The following is a 24676-nucleotide window of genomic DNA, read 5'->3' on the forward strand; positions in this document are numbered from 1 at the left end:
CAGTGAAGCTCTGAGGAGGCTTTGTATCACCATATGGCCCATTTGTTGTGTTGCTTTAGTAACAAAATCACAGGGAGAAAGCTATTCTCTCAGATGGTTTTTAGTTCTGGGACAGATTTGGGAGAGGGGGAAATAAAAGGCAGTGATACTAACTCTTCCCAAAAACTGAGATCTAATTTGTTCTGTACAGATTCTTATACTGCCCTCGTTACATAGGATCTGAGCACCTTCCAGCTGTGTGTTAAGCAACATGAGTGACATCTGTCACTCCGCGTATATGGGTCAGATCAGCAGTGACTACAGGGCTCTGGGAGCTAGGGGGAAAGGGTCAGGGATGCGGGTTTTGTTCTTGTCCATCCTCCTGGTTGAGGGAAAGGGCCCAGGCAGGGACACATGCATCCAGGAGATGAACACACAGCTGCACTAACGGTGTTGAGGGCGGACTTTGGCTTCCTCAACCATGGGATGCTATTCCAGGAAGAAGGTGTTCTGGGAAGAGATGGGGTCCACTTGGCCAAGAAGGGGGAAGAGCATCTTCACACACTAAATTGCCAACCTAGTGAGGAGAGTTTTAAATCAGGTTCAAAGGAGGCAGGTGACAAAAGCCGGCAGTATAAAACAGGCAATCTTAACAGAAACTTATGTTGTGTGTGTGGAGGGGGTGGGGGGAATTACACTACGGTCATTGGAGCAACAAGAGGGACATCTCTGGGGGAAACTGCTCTACAACTTAGATGTCTATGCAAAAGTATGGTGAATAAACAGGAAGAACTGGAAGTATTAGGACATAAGCTAAATTATTACTTCATTGGCATCACAGAGACTTGGCCGGATAAGTCTCATGACTGGAATATTGGTTTAGAGGGGTATAGCTTGTTCAGTAAGGACAGGCAGAGTAAAAAGGGAAGTGGTGTTGCATTATACATCAAGAGACTCTCCCATCCTTGTGTTTCCCCAAACATCCTTCATATTGATAAGGGGCAAGAGACAACAATGCTCCTCTTTTCCCCTCTTCTTGCATGTCCCCCTGCTTTCTGGAGGGGCTGGAGAGTTGTCCCTGTTGCTTCTCTCAGGACCCTGACCTGTTGTACAATGACCTATGAGTTGCTAGAGGTCGGGCGGAATGAATATTTCTGTTTCCCCCCCCCCCCTTGTCTTAGCCATGTTTTTATTGTGTGTTTTCAGTGGTGATATTGGCTTTACTGTGTGCTGCTGTTATCATTTCGATCTGAGGATCACAATTATGCAGGTGGAAACTGGAAAGTGTAACATACTCCATATTTTAAAAAATGCAAACCTAAAACCTGAACAAAAAGTGCCTAATTTATTTGCATAAAGTATTTTGCGCTTGCTATTGGAAATACAGGACCTGCAGCATTTAAAAAAGAATATTTTTCACAATTTTTTAATAAAGTTCACAGTATTATCCAGTATCTTTTTTGCAGATGGAAATGAAAAAATTCCATAACCAAAAAGGGTTAATACTCCATGGAAACCATCCTCATTATGGTACCAGCTGACTCGAACACCATTGTCCTCTAATCGTTTCTTGTACAACAGTCCATCATCCCTAAGCACATCAAATTCACAGGTCAAAATATAAGATTCGGGAAGCTGGCTAACAATAGCATCTTCAGCTAAAAGTGGGGAAAACATTACCTCTAACATTTGTTTAATCACTTCATGAACGTCATGCTTATATTTATATGAAGGCGGTTTCTGTGGTGTATAGCCTCTGATCTTAAATTCCTCAGGAATATTGTCCGCACTTATCCATTTCTTATACTTCAGTTTCATATCCTCAGGAACGTGGGAACTCTTCAGGACATCTTCCACTACGGATGTGTCCTTACTGAGATAACGTAAACAAAAATAGACAACGCGATCCCGGAACAAGATGGGAACTGAGCGGTTCTGCTGATATGAAGGCAAATAAAAGTCCAGCCCCTGGAGGCCTGGATAGATCAAAACCTGAGCACGTATTTTTGGGAGGTCTGTCCTGCTCACCAGGATTTGGCAAATAGCAGTAGCGAAATTAGCTCCACAACTGTCCCCACAAAGGATGATGCGGGCAGGATCCACCTGATAATCTTCCACTGTCCTCATAAAGTGTATGGTGGCATTGAGACAGTCCCAGTACTGGCTTGGATACAGATATTCAGGAGCCAGCCGATAACTAAATATCAAAGAAATGATGATTTTTAAAGTAATTACAAACATTTTGTTTCCATCTTTTTATGCTTAATTGGTGTGGCATCGTCTCTTAAAAATGCCGTTCTAAATTTGCACAATTATAAAACCTATGTATTTTAATTAGTTCAATAAAAATGTCCAAAATTTTAAATAATTTTATTTGAGTTATCTAGTATGATTTGCCTAAAAATACATGCCTAAAATGAACAAATCCCTCAAATGAGAAATATAGGGCCCAAGCTAAAATAGCAAGGACCGTTACATTTTCAGATCTCCGCATGTATTACAGAAGCATTCCAATTGTAAACTGTCACACTGGGGAAAAAACCTATATAAAAACACTGGGCTGAGCTCACTTACCCAACGGACACAACCACTGCATCAGTTTCTCTGGCAATATAACGACACACTCTTTCAAAGGCATCTGAAAATAAAAATTTTCGAGAGTGACATATTTGAGTTCTACTACGTGTGAATGGAAGACAACCAAGGGGAAAACTGAAAACTCGGTACATGAACCAGATATCAGCAGACCTCAGAGACCAATCTGTGCGACAGCCTTATGTACGATCATGAGTTTTGAAAGAAGGCTAAAAAAGTCGCCAACTCCAAATAAGGAAGTGGCAAGGAAGAAGATGATATTTGAGTTCTTATATGTTCCATATTCTTTAGAAATAAGACTGAAACTCATGAAGAATTACGTAAAATCTAAGTACCAAATCCTGCTCCGTACTCTTTTGTGCCAAATTCTTGCCCAGTGTAACTCTGTTGATCATAGAATCATAGGGTTAGAAGGGACCACAAGCCAAGATGCAGGATTTGTTATGTCTAAGCCATCCAAGACAGGTGGCTATCCAGCCTCCTTTTGAAAACCTCCAGTGAAGAAGCTGTCACAACCTCTGCTGGCCGTCTGTTCCCTTGTCTTACTGTTCTCACAGTTGGGAAGTTTTGATGTCATAATAGTGAATCACCCTTGGAATACATTAGACATCTGTTATTATGTATACCCCTTAATAAGGTGTGGAGCACACATGTTGTCGAAACCACTGCAACCCTGAGTCCTGTGCGTACATTTCTCCACACAATAAAACCTTTCCATCAGTCAGTGAATCAGGGCTGACTTCAATATACAAATGGCTTTCAAATCCCAAAAAACCTCAAGAAGGGCCAAATCCATATCACCTTACTCTTGCATGTATTCCCACAGGGCCAAATTAATCACCAAAGTATCTTTAGCGGTCTGGGGACTCTTGCTCCCATTTACAGATTCTAGAGGTGTATTCTACAGTCAATAGTTGCCTAGAAGATGTGTAAATATAAAAGGAAATAATAAGCACAGAACTATGGAAATTTATTTATCTTGGTCTATAACAGAAATAGTATTGTAATGGACCAAAATGTTAATTCATGCTTTAAGGTGGCTCATCTTAATTAATTAACCTCTTACAGTTGGCATGGTTACTTCCACCTTTTCATGTTCTCTGTATGTATATATATCTTCTTACTATATGTTCCAGTCTATGCATCTGATGAAGTGGGCTGTAGCCCACGCAAACTTATACTCAAATAAATGTGTTAGTCTTTAAGGTGCCACAAATACTCCTGTTTTTTATTCACAACAGTTGACAAGAAGTGAATAGGCCACTTCTACCTTAATTTAATTGGTTCGTTAGCACTGACCCCCCACTTGGTAAGGCAACTCCCATCTTTTCATGTGCTGTGTATTTCTACCTGCCTACTGTATTTTCCATGCATCTGATGAAGTGGGTTTTAGCCCACAAAAGCTTATGCCCAAATAAATTTTAGTCTCTAAGGTGCCACAAGAACTCCTCATTGTTTTTGCTTTTGTTTGTTTGTTTGTTGGATGGACCAAAAATTTTTAAAAAATTATTTCAGATCTGGCTTCAAGCCAGACACAAACCTCTTCTGAGATTCCAAAAATGTGTGGTGGGTTTTTTTTTTTTGTTTGTTTGTTTTTTTTTTAATTATTATCAATCATCATTTCCTGTTCATTTTAATCTTGATATTTCTTACTAATGCTTCCCAGAGTGCCAGCGCCTCCATGAAAGTAAAGGATGCCTCTCCTTTGGCCAACAGATGGTGCTTTTGCCTGGTAAACCCTCACTGGCACCTCAGCAAACTTCAGATCTCTGATGAGGAGTTTTGAATCTCTCCATAGTGGTGGTATTCCATCCAGCATAAACCGGAGTAGGCTTATGTCCCTGCAGATCCCCAGCTTCTCCAAAATCCTTCCCTAGTAAAATGAAAGAGATCTGAAATTGGTTACTGCAAAGAGACCCAAATCTTTCAAATTACACAAAATGCATAGACTGTAGCTTGCTGTGACGTTGAATTTCAGGAAACAGAGGTGGCACTTTAGTGCCGAGTATGGTCACAAACCAAGAAATGGTCAAACTGTTTTTAAGTAAATTGAGCGGTGCTGAAAGTGGCCAGGTTGGCACTGCTGGAGACCTGTCATCTCTATCCACAGACAAGGAGCAATGGGGATATGGTGCAGTGCGGAGTTCCCTACACAGCCCCATTTCAAACAGAAAAGGGTCGCCTTGTGTTGTTGTTTGTGGTTGTGATCATTCATTTTTAGGGAGCCAAATAATCACAAAAACAGCTGATCTTAAAAATATAGGGAGAAAAGGAAAAATATGTGGCAGGTTTGGTATGGTATAAAAGTTTTATTGATACTCATCTGTGATTATCTGCATAACTCCACTCTTCTCTTCTCTTTGCCATTTGTGATTAAGCAACCGTCCCAAACTCAGAGTAATATAACTTGTAGCACATCTTTTTGTATTCCATCTGTGTGTGTGCATACATAATACATACAATATAAAAAATATGGGTATAGTGTATATACAGTGCAAGCTGCATTAGTCTGATCTGCAGCTAAAGAATACATCTATTACTTTCTGGGGTTGTTGCTTTCAGATAGGTTTCACTGTAGTAAAATGTCTGTGAATTGTGAATGTACAATCTGTCTCAGTGAACGTACAAATGCAGGTATGTGCATTTAACTAGAGCTGGATGGGATTTTTTCAGTGAGATTTTCCTGTCAAAAAGTCGATTGGCCAAAACCGGAAAGTGTTTGTGGGAAAGGGTCAGTTTTGAGGAATTTCTCAACTCAAAAATAGTTGAGGAAAACGTTTCAAAATTATCAAAACAAAAAACTTTGGTTTCCCAGTTTGAAATGACTTTTCATTTTTTCTCTGACATATTTGACAAGAAAATGGGTTATGGAACTGGATGTATTAGAATTCTGTCAGGTTTGCTATTATGTGAGTATCTATCTATGGACAATTCAATAAGTATAATATAGATTTTTTTAAAACATTTTGTGTGAAGCAGTGTTTTAAAAATTATGAAGTGTCTAGAGTTTTTGAGAGAGGCACTGAAAAAAATTGAAATAAATAAACTCTAAAATCAGCCTCTAGTCTTTACCTTTAAGAATTACGGTAATTTAATCTGGTATAGTTCATATTCCAGATGTTTCTAGACTGTTTAAGAAATTTTTTTTTACAGATCTTCCAACTCCCATCCCATTAGTCAAAAATAAAAGTTGAATCCCCTCTTTGAAGCCAAGTCAACTTACCAGAACAGCAGTCATAACTAATAGCGAGTGATAAAATCGAAGCTTTAGCGGCTGGTCAATTCCAGGAGGCAGCTCTGATTTGAAGAGATCATAACAAATTGCCCAAATGAACAATACCGGTAGCAAAAAGGGAGCAATCCAAATCACTCCTATTAATGTCAAAGGAGCACAAACAAACCCCATTTCACTTGAATGAGGATGATGTACTCAGAGAAATTATTCTAATTTGATTCTCCCAGTACTCGTTTCTGAAGTGTCCTTACAGGAGACTAAGCAATACAGGGCACCCTTCTGATACACAGCACAAAATACATAATCAGATTAAGATTGCAATATTAATAATTTTCTCCACCCTCCTCCCATGAATCATGATGATGGCTCCACCCACACACAGAAGCAACTAGAATCTAACAATCAAACTCTGGCGTAATATTATTAATGATTTCTTATTAAACACAGGAGAAATGAACATTCAAAATGGGCCTAAAACTCTGTTTATTCTGTATCTGGTTTCATTATGACTCAGTTCTGGGTGGACTTCTTGGTGGGACTGCAGAACTAACCCTTGGACATTCCAAAAGCCCGATATTTGTGTTGGCAATAGTGGTAGACGCTTCTCTAGAGCAGAATCAATTCCATGATTATTTTCATAAACTTTCTTTGTTTCATAATCCTATTTGTCAGTAAATATGAGTAAAGTACACAGGTATGTAATCAGATTTTATGTACCGTGCTATATACATGTAAGAGCACAGTTACTCGGTGTGGTGTTTGTCATGTGCTTCTGTAAGATCGACCCACGGTATATTGTTACACCTATATGTCAGCACTTAGCTGATGTAAAGTTTTTATATATAGATATTCGCCTTTATGCTGGAATACATGGTGTTGTAAAATATGGGCTTCAATGTGAAAACTGTACACAGCTGGACCTGAAGTCTCTCCGATTTTCGTATTCTTCAGGAGACTCCCCGGCAGGGCTACTGCACTTCAGAAAAATCTTTAGTCAGACAGTTGTGCCATACATATTGCCAGGGCCGCCGAGAGCGGGTTCAGGCCCCGGTGAAAAAATGTTTTTGGGCCCACCGGCAAGGTGCCCCAAATATTGCATGGCTGTAAAATTGCTGTGGCCGGATCCATCTGCATACAGTGCTTTTTCAGAGCAAAGAAAGGTTCCCAAATACCATTGCCCCTACTTTAGTTCTTCAAGTCTTTCATGATTTCAAGATCTACTTCCGCTGAGGAAATTCGTGCACCCTCTTCTACCAGTGGGGTAGGACATTTGAGAGATTCTCCCAAATTTCTGATGCTTCTCACAACAGGGTTCTTTCTGAAGCTTTCTTCAGGAAACATCTAGGCCAAGAGGCACAAGTCCAAACTAATTCCTCAATGGAGGAATCTATGTTTTTAAGACCGTCTCTAACCAAAGTGAAGAGGAACCCACTAAATGTATTTGTGACTGTCGTATGTTTTACTGCTGTGACCGCCATGCACCAGGTCGCAATGCCACTCACTTAGTGTTGGCCCTGGCACCGTCGTGATGGGGGGCACCAGAGCTACTCCTCAGTGGGTAGTGGGGCAGCTGGTGCTGCTACTCCTTGCTGCCGCAGGGACTGGCTGCTGCCCCAGTACCTGAACTAGACCAGTCAGGGATCATGAGCTAACGTTGGGTGGCCCCCCACAAATTGAGCCCTAGGCACGTGCCTACATTGACTCTGTCTTAATCTGGCTTTGGTCAAGACTCAGCAGCAGCAGGGGCTTATGAAGACATTGAGGCTTCGCCAAAGAAAAAAGTGAAAAGACTTTGTCAGTTTGAGGGCACGTCTTCACTACCTGCCGGATCGGCGGGTAGCAATCGATCTATTGGGGATCGACTTATCGCGTCTAGTGAAGACGCGATAAAATCGATCCCCAATGGCTCTACCGTCGACTCTGGAAATCCACAGTGGCAAGAGGCGGAAGCGGAGTCGACGGCGGCGCGGCAGCGGTCAACTCGCCGCCGTCCTGGCAGCCAGGTAAGTAGACCTAAAATATTCAACTTCAGCTACGCTATTCATGTAGTTGAAGTTGCGTATCTTAGGTCGACCCCCGCCCGTAGTGTAGACCTAGCCTAAGACTCTTGGGGGGCAGGGGGTTCAGCATCATTTTCTACCAAAAAAACAAAATGGCAGAGGGCTAACATTTGCTTTTGTGAGTATTGCAGGGCTGATTTTTCTGTTCGTCATGGTGGATACAATGATATTTCAAGACACATTGCTAAGGAGAAACAAGCGAGCAGTGCCAAGGCTGCAATGCAGTCAAAATCTTTGGTAGCTTGTTCTCCACCTGCTGGGTCAAAAATGAGTGACTGTGTAACCAAAACTGAAGTGTTATTTATAGGATTATAATAATATATGGAGATATACCTATCTCATAGAACTGGAAGGGGCCTCAAAAGGTCACTGAGTCCAGTCCCCGGCCTTCACTAGCAGGACCCAATACTGATTTTTGCCCCAGATCCCTAAGTGGCCCCTTCAAGGATTGAACTTACAACGCTGGGTTTAGCAGGCCAATGCTCAAACCACTGAGCTATCCTTCCCCCACACCCACATTTACTTTTGGAGCATACCATTCCTCCTGCTAGCAGTGATCATGTGAGACCTTTCTTCAAGAAAATGTTCCCAGACTCCAAAATTGCTCAGCACTATGCGTGTGTTTCCAGAAAAATGGCCCATATTATACCAGGGACTATCTCACTAAAAGCCCGTGAAAATGTACAACGTGTGTTTGAAGGCCATAAACAATGTTTTGGCACTGGATGCTAGTTTGAACAAGTCTGAGAAGTATTTTCCAATCTTGATTGTGTATGAACACCCAGAAACTGGCCTTACAGTTACCGAGATTTTAGATATGGTTTCTTGTGCATCAAATACACCTCAGGAATTGTTTGATGCAATCAACGTTGTGCTTTCAAAACACGATGTTGACTGGAATAAATGTGTTGTGTATTACCCTGCAAACATTCAGGGTAAACACAACAGTATATTGTCTCAAATTAAAGCCAAGCAAACAACGAACTAGAGACTGTAGGTATTGGGTTGCCTCTCCTACCACCTGCACTGTATGGCAGAGCACATTTGAACTCATTACAGATGAATGTTGAGGATTTGATCAACATTTTTTTTTTTCATGCAGTGCTGCATGAACGGGTGAGAGAGAGATTAAAGAGGCTAGGACTTTTCAGATTGGAAAAGAGGAGACTAAGTGGGGATATGATAGAGGTATATAAAATCATGAGTGATGTGGAGAAAGTAGATAAGGAAAAGTTATTTACGTATTCCCATAATACAAGAACTAGGGGCCACCAAATGAAATTAATGGGCAGCAGGTTTAAAACAAATAAAAGCGAGTTCTTCTTCACACTGTGCACAGTCAACTTGTGGAACTCCTTGCCTGAGGAGGTTGTGTAGGCTAGGACTATAACAGCATTTAAAAGAGAACTAGATAAATTCATGGAGGTTAAGTCCATTAATGGCTATTAGCCAGGATGGGTAAGGAATGGTGTCCCTAGCCTCCGTTTGTCAGAGGGTGGTGATGGATGGCAGGAGAGAGATCAGTTGATCATTGCCTGTTAGGTTCACTCCCTCTGGGGCACCTGGCATTGGCCACTGTCGGTAGACAGGATACTGGGCTGGATGGACCATTGGTCTGACCTAGTACGGCCATTCTTATGTTCTTATTTACTACCACTTTCAGAGAAGTGTCAAAAGAGTGGCATCATGAATGAATACATTGCATTTTGCAATACTAGTGTGAAGAAAAGTGTGTCCTATGTGAAAATGCACTTGCTGAGAGATCTATTGAGGGTACCTGGGCTATACTCCATCTTTGGGGGGAGGGATAGCTCAGTGGTTTGAGCATTGGCCTGCTAAACCCAGGGTTGTGAGTTCAATCCTTGAGGGGGCCACTTAGGGATCTGGGGCAAAATCAGTACTTGGTCCTGCTAATGAAGGCAGGGGGCTGGACTCGATGACCTTTCAAGGTCCCTTCCAGTTCTAGGAGATAGGATATCTCCATTATTATTTTTTTTTTTTTTTTTTTTTTGTCAGTACCTTTGATGAAAAAGAGCAAAGAGGTGCTGCTGGAACACGGGAAATAAGAATACCGATGAGCTCCAAATATCCTTTAATGAAGGTGTATTTTTTTTTTTTATGCAGTGCTGCCCATGTTTTACAAGGTCAACTGACTGCTCCAAGCAGAAGCACCGGTGAGTCACCTTTTGTACCCAGTAATGATGACTCTACACAAAGATATTCTTCTGAGATTTATGAAACCCTTTGTGACCGCTGCAAGTGAGAATGTTCTGCAAATCAATTACAAGGATTCTCCTGTGCAGTCACTGGCATCTGAAGCGTTGGTGCATTTTGAGACATGTGACTATGCAAGAATGGAAAGCATGATCAATACAAGACATCCAGATACGACATTCGTCGTTGAATTTTTTTGCAAAGCACTGGGTTATGTGAGAAAAGGCAATGCCTTTACAAGATGTTGTACTTGAGAGCCTGCTTTTGTTAATCCATGCAGTTGTGTATCAGCACCTTGCCATGATACAAAAGTGATGATTGATCGACCTCCTGATGTGATCAGGGCGCAACAAATGGATCCTCTGATTTCGAAAGTTAGGGATTATCAAATCTGTGATGCATTTTCTGACTATGACAGCACTATGAGAACTGATGAATTTTGGAATCATGTATCTGAAATGAATGACCCAATAAATGGCCAGGTAAGATTCAGTGTGTCATAATTCAGGGCAACTGCACCTGTATTCCCCCTCATAGAGCTTGGCTTGTTTAGCCTAACCAAATGAAGGCTGAGGGGAGATATTTTTCTCTATATAAATACATCAGAGGGATAAATAAAGGGGAGGGAGAGGAGTTGCTTAAGTTGAGCCAATGTGGACTCAACAACAAATGGATATAATCTGGCTATCAACAAATTTAGGTTTGAAATTAGGTGAAGGTTTCTAACCATCAGAGGAGTGAAGTTGTGGAACAGCTTTCCAAGCGAAGCAGTGGGGGCAAAAAACCTAACTGGCTTAAAGACTGAGCTTGAGAAGTTTATGGAGAGGATGGGATGATGAGACTGCCTACAATGGCATGTAGGTGATCTGCGACTGCTAGCAGCAAATGTCTCCAATGGCCGGTGATGGGACGCTAGATGGGGAGAGCTCTGAGTTACTACAGAGAATTCTTTCCCAGGTGACTAGCTGGTTTGTCTTGCTGACATGCTCAGGGTCTAACTGATCACCATATTTGGGATCATGAAGGAATTTTTCTCTGGTCAGATTGGCAGAGGCCCTGGGGGGGTTTCGCCTTCCTCTGCACCATGGGGCACGGGTCACTTGCAAGTTTAAACTAGTGTAAATGGTGGATTCTCTGTAACTGAAAGTCTTTAAACTACAGTTTGAGGACGTCAGTAACTCAGCCAAGGTGAGGAATCTATTACAGGAGTGGGTGGGTGAGGTTCGGTGGCTTGCAATGTGCAAGAGGTCAGATTAGATGATCATGATGGTCTCTTCTGACCTTAAAGTCTATGAGCCAGTGTCCATGTAGATTCTCCATATTTTCACATCAGCTGGCCTCGGTTTATGCCAGAGGCTAGATGTCTCCATACATTCCTTCATTTCTGACTAGGTCTGCTGCGGAAGTGATAAGTGGCCAGTTATTATACAATCATCTATTCAAAAGGAAGTAAACTGAGATCACCAATACATTTCATGTAGATCTCCAATTAGCTTTCAGTTAGAAAGATTGGGTTATTCTTAGAGTTTGGCTGGATTTCAACCCGTAATCTAGAGACAAAAACCTCTGCTTTGCTTTTACTCATCTTTTTGAGCCATCTAGTCTCTTCTTTAAAAAAGTTTTGTTTTAAATCTACTGTAGCTGAAGCAATGAATAACTGAATAATCTAGTTATTCTTCTGGTATAAGGAATCAATCCTAGTCTTTGTATCCAGGGCAGAAAATTAAAGTTTTCTCTGGAATAAGCCTCACTGAACAAGCACCTACTTCATGCAGACAGCAATAGCAATTGTCTGTCCACACGTTAACTTCATAATGATTCTGCACTCACTTTAGATAATACAATACAATACTTTCTGATTGCCACTAATTCGATGCTCCTTGTGTCAGTAATATCCACTATACCACAGGCTAGCTTTTTTCTTTCTTGATTTGTAAATAAATTTCCAATTTTTGTAACATCATAAAGCGACTCTGAGAATTCTGGTTTCATTCTCAGAGCCTTTCTAAAATGTGTCAAAATAATTGAGATGTGCACTGTCTGTCCTGCCTTATAGGGATGCTGCAAGTTTTAATAAATTTATGTAAAATACTTTGAGAAATTCAGATAGAAAGCACTATAACAATGCAAATTATTAAACCAAAAGAGTCAGATTCCTTACTAAGCATGGCCCCTTTGCATCAGCCAGGAGCCTGGTCACAGATCCTGGCAAAGAATTCCTCTAACACTAGTGGTAGAGAAGGCTTCTGAGCCAGTTGTCCCCCCATCCCCTCAGGTGTGGGAGGGATGCAGGAGGGATATCCAAGGGGAAGATGGCAAAGAAGGGGTGCTGTACCTATCATCCACTGGCATAGGGTCTATTAGTGACATAAAAGCTATTGAACTATTTGTTATATCAATATTAGGAATAAAATGGGTGTGAATACAAGGGGGAGAGTCAAGGCTTGAGTTTGTGAATCTTAACTCTCAATGTTCAATATTCAGAAGTCTGTAAATCTCATAAATAAAACAAAGTTGGTTTTATAACTTTAACATAATGAATGAAGCTTTTTTTCCCTGTGACTTTCTGATGTGTTCTCATGAGGGGAGATGGGATATTATTTGCAATGACTTCATCAGCTAATTTATAATAAAGAAAATCTCTTCTTAAACGCCCCACACACACACTGCTTCTCCCTTGACATAGAGCAACTTTATAATGTAGAAGATCCCTTTATGTAGAAATCTGCCCTTCAAGCAGAAAATATTCCTATTTATGCTTTGAAATTGTGAAACGCTACATTATTGTTAAACGGGCTGGTGGTCGTTGCTGTTAAAGAGGAATTGTATCTGTGAAGCTGGAAACTCTGCATTTACAATATACGTGGGATGGGCCTGCTGACTTCTTAAAGCCCAGCGTCCTAGTCAGCCTATGAGAACTAAATCAGGGATAGACACCATCAGAATTATGTGGCACAAAGACATGACAGTCCAATTGCTTTTTAGATAAGCAGGAGGCAGTTGAGGCTTTTTCTTCTTGGGCGGGAAACATCGTTTTTCCTTCCTGTTTTGGGCACAGGTGGGGCCAACTTTACATTTGGAGAGGACTCTTCATTCCCTTCTCCAGCAAACACTTACAGCCACTAGCCGGACCACTACCCTGTGCCTCATGTCTGACACGCTGTCCCTCACTGTTGGAGAAGTACAATAGCTTGATGCTACTGCTAAAATGTTCAGAGGTGAAATAACTGAGTGTCGATCAGGCCCTGATTAACCAATGTGCACTCCAGGCACTTGTCCAAGGCCCCCAATCTCAAGGTGGCCCCTGACCAGGTTTGGGCCCAGGTTGCCACCTGGCTGGTTTTTAACTGGCCTCGCCAGTTTTTTTCCTGCGTTGTTGGTTGCAGTGTGCCAGAGTTTCACTCTTTCACTTGCTTTCACAATGGCATACAGGTCACATAGTTATGGGGGTAGCTGCCGGCACAGCCCTCGGGTTTCACTCCATGTGCCGGATCTTCAATATGCCAATATGGCGGCTAAGGCTTGGCTGGAAAGAAGCTTCACTTATTCCACGGCCAGGTGTCAGAGCAAGTATTTCTGATGCAAAGACTGTAACACCACCACTCTATCACCTGCTGCACCTAATGTGAATCTGGGAAGATCGATTTCATGGTCCAGCTGACCTGTATCAAGATGATTGAAGGGCCATAAGTATCAATAGATTCATCCCCATGGTCTGTTGCTTAACAATAAAGCAAGTGTTCTTTCTCACCTGTGGAGTGAAGGCATCGCCAGGAATTAATAGCAGTTGTAGCTCTGTGGTGGCAAGCTACCAAGCTGTGGTTCTTCTTCCCCAAAGTTTCTAGTGGAGCTTTGCAAATCAGTAGAGGCAACCTACAGCATGCTTTGGCCCCAGCATCACCAGCCCCAAATGTTCAAAAATCATAAGTCAGGCCTTATAAGGTCATGCAACTGGCTTAAAAATCAGGAGGTTTTAAAAAAATACGTTTGCATTTCTGATTTGCCTTTTGAGTATTGAGCCTTTGAGGTTCATGTTTAAGCTTTTTCTCTACAACCACAAGGGCTAGACCCTGGCTATTTTTTGTGTTTTTGTGTTTTTGTGTTGTGTTGTTTTTCTTCTTTGTGTGAGAATCTCAGCTTTCATTAAAATCACATGACTCCTGGAGCTGAAGCTTTAAGAAAAAACGTCAGCCATCATGAGAGGCCCCAGCATTGCCAGCAATCTTACTACAATCATATGCACTAGAAGACAAACCACTAATGTACATGTTCACTGAAGAGACCTTTTTATTATTTACTACTTATTCTTGTTGATTATTTGTGTACAGGTTAGTCTATAAGGTGCCACAGGACTCTTTGCTGTGTACAGGTTGTGCCTGAAGGCCTCCATCTGTATTGGGGTCTCATTGTGCTAGGGCATATACAAACAGAAGAGAAGATGGTCCCTATCCCAAAGAGTTTATAGTCGAAAACAAATCGATATAGAGTATCTCTTCACTGCCAAAAAGGTGTGTTCTTAACTCTGCTTAGCGAACTTGGGGTAAAGTAGCATCAAAGATGCAGCAACATGGCTTTTAACTCGGGTTAGCCGCTCAAATTCGACCCCAGGCTCCCTTACAGGTTGTAACTCCAGCTACTAACCTGAGTTAAAAGCCAAGTGTCTGTGTCTTCACTGCTATTTTAACCCGAGTTAAGAACACACCTTTTTGGCAGTGAAAACATACCCATAGATCAGGAGTGGCCAACCTGAGCCTGAGAAGGAGCCAGAATTTACCAATGTACATTGCCAAAGAGCCACAGTAATGCATCAGCAGCCCCCCATCAGCTATCCTGCCCCCAGCACCTCCGGCTCACCTGATCAGCCCTCCGCCTCCCTCCCCACATCTCCCAATCAGCTGTTTCATGGCGTGCAGGAGGCTCTGGGTGGGGAGGGGGAGGAACGAGGGCACGGCAGGCTCAGGGGAGGAGCCGGTGAGGGGTGGAGTGGGGGCAGGCAGTAGCGTAGCTAGGGGGGGAGCAGCCGCTCCCCCTGAGCAAATTCTCCAAAAGTGGCGCCTTAGGCGCCGACCCCTGGGTGCTCCGGGGCTGGAGCAGCCATGGGGAAAGTTTGGTGGGTGCAGAGCACCCACCGGCAGCTCCCTGCCCTGCCCCCCAGCCCCAGCTCACCTCCTGCTCCTCCCCTGAACGCGCTGCCCTGCTCCACTTCTCCGCCCCTCCCCCTGGGCTTCCCGTGAATCAGCTGGTCGCGCGGGAAGCCTGGGAGGACAGAGAAGCAAGCGGTGGCTTCGCGCTCAGGCCCAGGGAGGCGGAGGCGGAGCGGAGGTGAGCTGGGGTGGAGAGCGGTTCCCCTGTGTGCCCCCCCTGGGTTGCCTGCTGTGGGCAGCCCCCCACAAACACACACTCACCAGCAGCGGCAGGAAGCAGAGCAGCCCGGCCCCAGCCCGCTCCACTCTGCCAGCTCCCAGCCACGTCGCTCCGCTTCCCGCCGCCGGTGAGTGCGGGGAGGTTGGGGAAAGGATGCCCCCCTGCACTCAGCGGTGGCAGGAAGCTGAGCAATGTGGCCCCAGCCCGCTTTGCTTTCCTTGCCCCTAGCCCTACCCCAGCCGTGTTGCTTGGGGGGGGGGCTGGGGAAAGGTTCCCCCCTCCTCTGCACTCACCGGCGGCGGGAAGTGGAGTGCCACAGCAAGCAGGCTGCTCTCCGTCTCCCGCTAATCCCTTGGGCCATTCTGGGCCTGCAGGGCCCCCAAAAGTGCCTCCCACAGCTCCTGCCTCCCAGACCCTCCAGGTCTTCGGCGGCGGGATCTTCAGTGTTGCCGAAGACACCCGGAGTGAGTGAAGGGCCCGTCGCCGAAGACATGGAGCGCAGCCGGGTGAGTAAAAGCGCCGCAGTGAGTGGCGCCTTTTTATTGCTCCCCCTGTTCCCTCCACCTGGCTACCCCGCCTGGGGGCAGGGCCTGTGGCAGAGCCAGGGGTTGAGCAGTGAGCACCCCCCGGCACATTGGAAAGTTGGCGCCTGTAGCTCCAGCCCCAGAGTCGGTGCCTAGACAAGAAGCCGCATATTAACTTCTGAAGAGCCGCATGCGGCTCCGGATCCCCAGGTTGGTCACCCCTGCGCATCGATAGAAAACAAATAAACAATTTGTCAAAAGTTACAGTTCAATTTCTCCCCCTTTTCCGCTTACAATGCCCCCTCACACACACTACTCTCCTCTGTCCAGCTCCAGCTGTCAGTTAGTCTCCTTCACAGCCCTTAAACGCCACAACATGGGACCTCCTTCCATTCTAACTACCCCCCTCGCAAACCTCTGTCTCACGCTGGTGTAAGAGTTTTTTAAAATGCCAAAATTGACCTGTCCACTGCCATCCTGCACCGAGGGGCTTTAATGTTGCTCCCAGGGGGAAGGAGTCGGGGGTAAGGCACTCACATGGTCTCTCCCTGTCACTTCCAGCTTCTACTTTAGTTACATCCAAAAAAAATTAAAAGAATGTTAACATTGCAAAGCCAAGCACGCAAAAGTTAGGAAATGCCCCCTTCAGCGGATGCATTTTAATAGTCTTTAATTACATGATCACCAGCGTCGTATTATTGCCTAGGCCGACAAGGCCTAGGCCTATGGCGGCAAATTTGCAGGGGCGGAAGCTCCCCTCCACACCCCGCCCCCCTGCTCCAGCTCACCTCCACCTCCTCTGCAAGCACGCTACCGCGTCCTGTTTCTCTCCCATCCCAGCGCTTGCGCCGCGAAACAGCTGTTTCGCGGGGCGGGGAGGAGGGGGAACGCCGCGTGCTGGGGGAAGAGGAGGGGCTGGGGCGGGGATTTGGGGAAGGGATCCAATAGGGGAAGGGAGGGGGCGGAGTTGGGGTGGGGACTTTGGGGAGGGGGTTGGAATGAGGGCGGGGAAAGGGCGGAGTCGGGGCAGGGCCAGGGCAGCCATTATTTCCCGGCCTAGGGGCGGCAAAATTATTAATCCGCCACTGATGATCACCTACTGTTTTTTCCATTTTAGGGCACCATAGGTGTGCTTCCAATGAATGTCAGATAGGAGCAAAGGAGGAGAGTAGATGCAATGAGACTGCATTAACTCTTACTATATGTGGGTGGGTGGCTGTTGTCCCATGTATAAAATTCACACTCATGCAGCCAGGAGTATAGATTGCCAACATGGCATAAACTGCATGTTACTGGAATTCATAGAACTGAGCAGGGAAATACTACGCAGTGAGGACAATGATACAAAAGAACCTTGTGAGATTGGAAACATGGGCAGAAAATAACAACATGAGATTCAAGTTGGGGAAAAATGCAGCGTTAGTAGCTCGGAGAAAAATAATCGGAAACAGATGTTCAATGACAACCCAAAGAAAGCTGGAAAGGAGTAGGACTGAAAAAGACTTCGCCAAGACAATGGGCAGCAAATTAGACAAGAGTGAACAATGTGATGGGGCAGCAAAAAAAGTTCAGTGCAATTCTGAGTGCTAGAAGCAAAGCATCACATCGTAGACGAAGGATGTGACGGTTGCTTTTTCTCCAGGCAGTTCTAGGGCATCCTCACTAAAGCCCTCTGGAATAGTGAATTCTGCTCTAGAATCTTCAATACCAGCAAAATGCTGACTAACTGGAGGGAGGTCAGTGAAGAGCAACAAAAATGGCTGAATGAGGAATGATTAAAACTGCGAACTGAGGAGAGCTTAGTTAAGCCCCAACCAAGGAAGCACATGTTAACAGTCTACAAGCACTGAAAGGTGTAAAACACCAAGAAGACAGAGAAAATATGAAGGGTAGAACAAGGGGGATGTCAATACAAAGAAGTAAATTAGGGTGACTAAGTCAGGAAACACTTCCTGACAAGGAGATCTATTGGGCCTTTAAAATAGTCTCAAAAGGGCAGTGGTGGAACCCCCAAGGCTATAAGACATTCAGAACTAGACTGGGCAAAACACTAATAAATGTACTATCAGGAACTCATTTGGCCCAGATTCTCAGCATTATTTAGGTGCCTAAATCTGGGTTTAGGCACCTAAATCCCAATTTTAGGTTTCACTGTGATTCACAAAACTTCCTCCAAATGCTGTAGTTGCCTAAACTCACTCAGCACCTAAATTTTCAAGGTAAAAGTTCCCTTGCTACCTACGTTTCTGCTTCTGAGCATGCTCACTGCAGCCTCATTCTGGGTGCCCCAGCGAGCTTAGCAAACCACGAACGTAGGCATTCCTCAACCTAAATCGTGTGCAGCAGCTTAGAGGCTGCCTACAGGACCAATTCTCATTCAACATCTGGCTGGAGGAACTGCTAACATCCCAGATGAGTGCTCTAACCACTGGGTTAGAAGGTGAGTGGTAGCACCACCTGCCATTTTGTGTGGAGTTAGGCAGTTGCCTAGTTCACTCTCAGAAGAACGGGCTTATGCGCCTAATCCACCTGACTCCAGGAGAGGGGGTCCCGCATGTGAATTTCTACCGTCTCTCTGAAGTGCAGGCTTATGCACCTATCTCTGTGAGTGAGGTGTCGTTTAGCACATCTCCCATTGGCTAGCTCAGGTGGCTTCCCACCTAGCATTCTGGCTTTTGTGAATTGCAGTTGAAGGTGCCTATATCCAGGGCCGGCTCCAGGTTTTTTGCCGCCCCAAGCAAAAAAAAAAAGAAAAAAATGGGGCCGGAGTGCCAAAGCAAAACAAAAAACGAGAGTGCTGCCCCTTGAAAAGTGCCGCCCCAAGCACATGCTTGGAACGCTGGTGCCTAGAGCCGGCCCTACCTATATCTCCTCATTTATTGTATAGGGAATCCTAGGCACCTGGCTCAGCCTTTGTGAATCCTCATGTTCCTGTGATTTTCTAGGTACCTCAGAGAGAGTTCTTGCAATGCTCAGCTTCGCAATGCCTCTGTGAATCCAGCTCATAGTCCTTTTCTCTGCCAGTATGGACTAATAAAGTATTTCCCATCTCTAACTTTTATGGGCCTATGAATACAGGATGTTTGATACCTTCCGCAGAACCTGAATTTCAAGAGGGTGTCTTAAAGGATTCTTTCTCAGGTGTTTCAACCAGGTAATTATCTGTTCAGCATTCAAGCTTATGAAGCAGCCGACAACTATTTAAGGTATCCAGCTTCATACCACAGCAGTGCAAACTGCCTGGCTGGTCTTATATTTAAAGCAAAAGATTCTTGTAGCTCTGGGACTGTGATTAAGTCATTTTCCTGTGTGTTCCAGGTAATAAGAGGTAGTAGATCCACCAGATAAACACAATTCTTAGTATCCGAACATTCATTACTGCATCTAAGCTAAATGGCAGAGAACTTGTGAGATGTTCTGTCAGCACCAGGGATGTAATTTAGACCAGGCACAGAAGTGGTCCAAGTCATGATGAGGATCGTATAAAATTTGCATACCCTGGCTGCTTCCTACTGTGACAAGAAAGAGCATATAGGAGAGTCGGCTCCAAAGACTGTAGGAGTAAAGCTGGTTGGAAAAGTCCCGTCAAAACAAAATTTTGATGAAAAATAATCTGTGGAAAATGTTTTCCAGTTTCTGTCCAGTGCTCCAGCTGCTTAGAAATGTTTTGCCAACATGCAATCTGAATGATAAACAGATTTGAAAAATAACAAACTTTTTTTCCTCCGCTGTTTTCTCAATAGCTTTGCATCGATCTGTCTTCATCTATCTTTGTTCTTATACTGACACCCATCACTGTAGTATTGGAGCACGTGTGAGCTCCCTCCACACTGAGATTGAAATAGCAGGACATTCTGCGTCTGGATCCATTGTCCTCCGGGGTTAAGGTTGTTTGAAAAAGGAAGAGCGGTTCCACACAGGGCATTGTCTTTTGTATGTTTTCTATTAAACATTTAGCACAGCTGTAGATGCTGTACAATTACCAATAAAAATGGAAAACTTTTTAAAATAGAGCTCTTCTAAAACAGGGCAAAGACTGAAAACTAAATTGGTTATTACCCTTCCACTATGCCTGTGGTGCACCCACATTCTGCCCTGGGAACTTGGCTAGAAACATTGCTTGAAATTATTCTGTGGCTAATAAAAGCTTGTCACTTAATGTGGTCCTGCAGTGACATCTGCTGGCTGCATCTGTTCAATTCCAAAATTTCAGGGAACATTCTAGGTATCAGTGGCTAGAACCCTACTGGTGTTGGTGAAAAGCGGAATCACCGTAAGGGAGAAATAGGGGACGGGGGAGCACCGGGCAACTGGTTAAGCAGCGCCAGCAGCTTCATCCACCTCTGTGATTGTCTACAAGTTAAAGCTGCAGAATCTTCTAGAGACCAGGGTCTTTGGGGGCCAATTGTCCCTCCCTTTACAGAGGATTCCAAGGATATAAAAGAGGAAATAGGGTCCAACCACCCTTGAATTCCTTCTTAACCACTGAAAGTACAGCAAGCTCAGATCCCATGCAGTGTCATCAATGCTTCCCTCATTGTTTTATTCTTCAGCCCTTTCAGAGCTATTTTTTCTTTTAATTAGCTAGATCATCAACTACTAGATGTTTCTTTATTTAAAAGAACAAAGTGGTACCTGTGCCACATAAGTAACACCTGGACCTGCATGGATGGGAAGGGCAGTCTCACCCTGTTAACTAAGTTTGGCAATCTGTAATCCAGCATCAACTTTAGAGATCCACTAGATTCAGTGGCTCATTTCCTGGTTTATGCGATGACTAGATCCCCAGTCTTATCCCGCTGGCTGAACCCAATGTCAAAGTTTTGGCACACTGGTCATGGCACCAAAATTCCCGGATCTGAATTGGCTAGCCTAATCTGATGCCAGGGCTTCCTCACTGTTGATAAAGCACTGAGCTCCCTGCATCCTTCTAGATTGACCTTCTTTGGTGCTGAGGTTCGGGAACTCTAGACATGACACCAAAGTATCCGCATCAACCTACTTTGGTGTCAGCTTTGCAGCATCAGCAACTCTAATGAGCTGCAAGTGGCTGAGTCAGGTGTCAAAGTGATGGCACCTTAGATTTTCTAGCACCATCGACTCTATCCGTGGCAGTCCAGCATTGGGGATGCTGCACCACAGGTTCAGGAGAAAGGCATAAAGTGGGTCTCTCTTGTCATTCTGGTGCTGAGAAACTGGCACCATTTACTCTGTTGTTTATAGATGGCACCAGAGTCCTTTGACCCTTTGGCACCTGCAAAAAGTCTGGGACAGGGGACCCAGATTTATCATAGCTGACACTTAGTTTCATGTAGACACAAAAATGTTGTCTACTACTAGTTTACTCCAGGGATAATTAGCTGAGGATTTGCTTTTTGGGAGTCCCTCCAGACTTGAATACATCTAACGTATCTCAATAGTCTTTATTTAACCTGTTCTTTCCCTGTTTTGGTTGGCGTTACTTTCCCCGTGTTATTAATGCTAATTGTGTTGAGTATCTGGTCACCACGAACCCTTGATTATTCCAAGTCAGTTCTCTGCTCCAGTATACATCAGTAGAGAATTTGTCTTATCGTGTGTAGGAATGAAGGCGCACACCTTGATAAAGCTTCATCTGGTATAAAACACAGCAGTCCATCTGGTTAGCGATGCAAGTAAGTTGCCATGAATGTTTTGGCCTCCCTGGAACTCCATTCTATGTAGTAGCTCCCCACTGAATTCAGAGTTCAGTCAAGGTCTCTGTCCTGATATTCTAAGACCTGGCCCATAGTCGTGACCAGAAAGATCACTTCTCTCTCCGTAATCATGTCCTCCTCTAAAATCTACGATAACAATAAAACAGTTGACCTACACTGGGAGGCTTGTTAATGCAGGAATTAGAACTAAACTAATATCGGAAGTAGATTATGGAACTTGCTTCCACAAGAGATCAGAATGATAGCAAACCTCACCCTATTTAGAACTAAATGAGCAAAACTCTGATGTTTTTCTCCCGCCGCCATTTCTTTAAACGAACACATATACACAAAGCAAAGAACAAAAACCTATAAACTGATCGGAGAGTGAGCGAGTGTGTTTTTGCTGTTTTAAAAACCTGGCAGGTGCTCAGATACTACAATAATGGGAAACATATAATTACTTAGATCCTCAGATTAAAAATATTATACAAGTGAAAAGCTTTGTATTAGTAAACATTTGGACAGAGCTCCTTCTTTTCATCTTGAAGAACTAATCATGCTGAGATGTTCCCATATGACTGACTTACAAACTCCAGCCCTCACCTCTGTCTCAAAACTAAAGTGAAATCCCAGTTTCAAACCAGGTACATTTACCAGACCAAATGGAGTAGACAACAGCCAATGAAAGATTCTGAGCTTCAGCGGCTCAGCAACTCCAGGAGGGATTTCTGATTTGAAGAGATCATAATGAACTGCCCACACCGCCAACCAGAGAAAGCAGCAAGCAATGTCTACCACTGATGTCAAGAATGCAGAAGACAACTCAGTTTCACTTTGCTGAGAAGAATGGAGTCAGGCAACCAACTTTGATTTGACTTTCCCAGCACTATGACTTCTGAAGTGTCTCAACAATTAAATTAATGTAATTATGGTATTAAAAATTCCCTCCTCCTATCCTTCTAGATGTGCTCATAAGGTTGTGAAAATGTATGCTAATCACATTATATATCTGAACACAGGTATTAATTAGGAATGGAGGAAACTTGCATAACGGATCTTTTACTGTTTTTACCTTGCTTTGACATTGTCTCTATGTATCTTTTTATACCCTATCATCATGATATATCAGAGTCGCTTACAATTCTGTATGAATTCTCATAAGCAGTCTTCCAACATACCAGAGACTTCTCTCCTTCCTCTAGTAGAAGGAGTACTGTATCAGTGCTTCCTAGTGGGGAGTAAGAACCCAAGCTAGGCACTGTACGTTCATATTGTAAAAAGACAGACCCTTCCCTAAAGAGTTCATAATCTATCCAGGGGCAGGCAACCTATGGCCCGCGTGCCGAATGCGGCAGGCGAGCTGATTTTCAGTGGCACTCACACTGCCAGGGTCCTGGCCACCGGTCCAGAGGGCTCTGCATTTTAATTTAATTTTAAATGAAGCTTCTTAAACATTTTAAAAACCTTATTTATTTTACATATAACAATAGTTTAGTTCTATATTATAGACTTCTAGAAAGAGACCTTCTAAAAACGTTAAAATGTATGACTGGCCCGCGAAACCTTAAATTAGAGTGAATAAATGAAGACTCGGCACACCACTTCTGAAAGTGCCGACCCCTGATCTATACGTTATGTTAAACAATTTACATTCAATTGCTGAGATTGTAATGACTGAAACATTCCATGTATGACTAGTTTTGTTTAACAGCCACTTATTGAGTCAACAAAACTGCAGCAACTACTGAGAAAAGCTAGCCTCCACTAACTATGTCCACATGGATTCAGTATTCCTTGCACTGTAAGAGAATCTGGTCTAAAATTAGAACAAAGAGGTTGGGGACTAGGATTCATAGATTCTATTCCTAGTTTGGAGGCAAGGAGAACTCTGGCTACGGATCAGAAGAGGACAACTGGGTTTAACCCTTGCATTGTAGAGAGACAAGTTCCTATGATGTGAGGGCTAAACCCATGAGTCTTGTTCATATTTCCCCTCTCACCCTGAGAGTATGAATAAAACCTAGGAATCCTAACTCACAAGAGTCTTTGCTTCAATCACTTGACCATACTCTCCATCCCTTTTTGTGAGGGTAGGAGGATGTGTGCAGGGGGATCCTATATGCTTTTGGCAAACTTCACCAGCTTAAACGTAGTCAAGGTTCATCATGGCTTTGCTGCTCCTCACTGTTCCTCTGCCTCCTCTCTTTCTGAGGAAGGAGAAAAATCATTCTTCTTAGCCTCTGAGAATAGGGCAAGAAGCAATGGGCTTAAAATGCAGCAATGGCGGTTTCGTTTGGACATTAGGAAAAACTTCCGAAAAACTTCAGGGTGGTTAAACACTGGAATAAATTGCCTAGGGAGGTTGTGGAATTTCTTCCCGCAGTTCCCATTGGCCGGGGACGGCGAACCGCAGCCACAGGGAGCTGTGGGCGGCTGTGCCTGCAGACGTTCAATGTAAACAATCTGTCTTGCGGCCTGCCAGTGGATTACCCTGACGGGCCGCAGGTTGCCCAGCCCCAGTCTAGACGATACTTAGTCCTGCCATGAGTGCAGATGACCTCTTGAGGTCCCTTTCAGTTCTACGATTCTATGAGAAACCACTCAGCTGCGGCAGAATGACTAAAGTCCTGCACACTGCTTTACTCCTTACTGTTTTGCTCACACTATGTGCACGGAGAGGCTATATAGAAAGCCTCTGCTGGAAGGCTGCAATGTAACACTACTTCATTGCTTAGAATTCAGAACGACTACACACAAGAACCCCAACACAGAGACCGAGATTATAGGTTGCTTCCTAAAGCAGATGGGCATAACTCACCCACCCTGCTTTAAGCTGGCTCTTTCCAGACTGACTCTGATCACTTACTTCCCCAAAGAGTCTCCTAACCTGCAATCAGGATCAGAAACCTCCAGACATATACTCTTAAAGTGATAGCTCGCAATTCCAAAACAGACCTTAATACACCACACTTATGGGACAAGTAAAGAGACACTTAACATTGTTTTTCTTGGCTCTGTGATCAGTTA

At 43.9% G+C, this 24676-nt stretch overlaps 1 protein-coding gene across 1 annotated transcript; it reads right to left on the reverse strand.

Annotated features, from left to right (window-relative positions):
• Positions 1-1395: 1395 nt before the first annotated feature.
• Positions 1396-5980, reverse strand: LOC128826234 (arylacetamide deacetylase-like 4). Its single transcript, XM_054009429.1, has 4 exons — positions 5798-5980; positions 4228-4447; positions 2554-2617; positions 1396-2176 (listed from the first exon to the last, which is right to left on the reverse strand). Exons 1-4 carry the CDS (start codon positions 5978-5980, stop codon positions 1396-1398), a joined length of 1248 nt encoding a protein of 415 aa, XP_053865404.1.
• Between the last annotated feature and the right edge of the window lie 18696 nt (positions 5981-24676).

This window comes from Malaclemys terrapin, chromosome 19, assembly GCF_027887155.1.
Source record: "Malaclemys terrapin pileata isolate rMalTer1 chromosome 19, rMalTer1.hap1, whole genome shotgun sequence".
NCBI lineage: Eukaryota > Metazoa > Chordata > Testudines > Emydidae > Malaclemys > Malaclemys terrapin.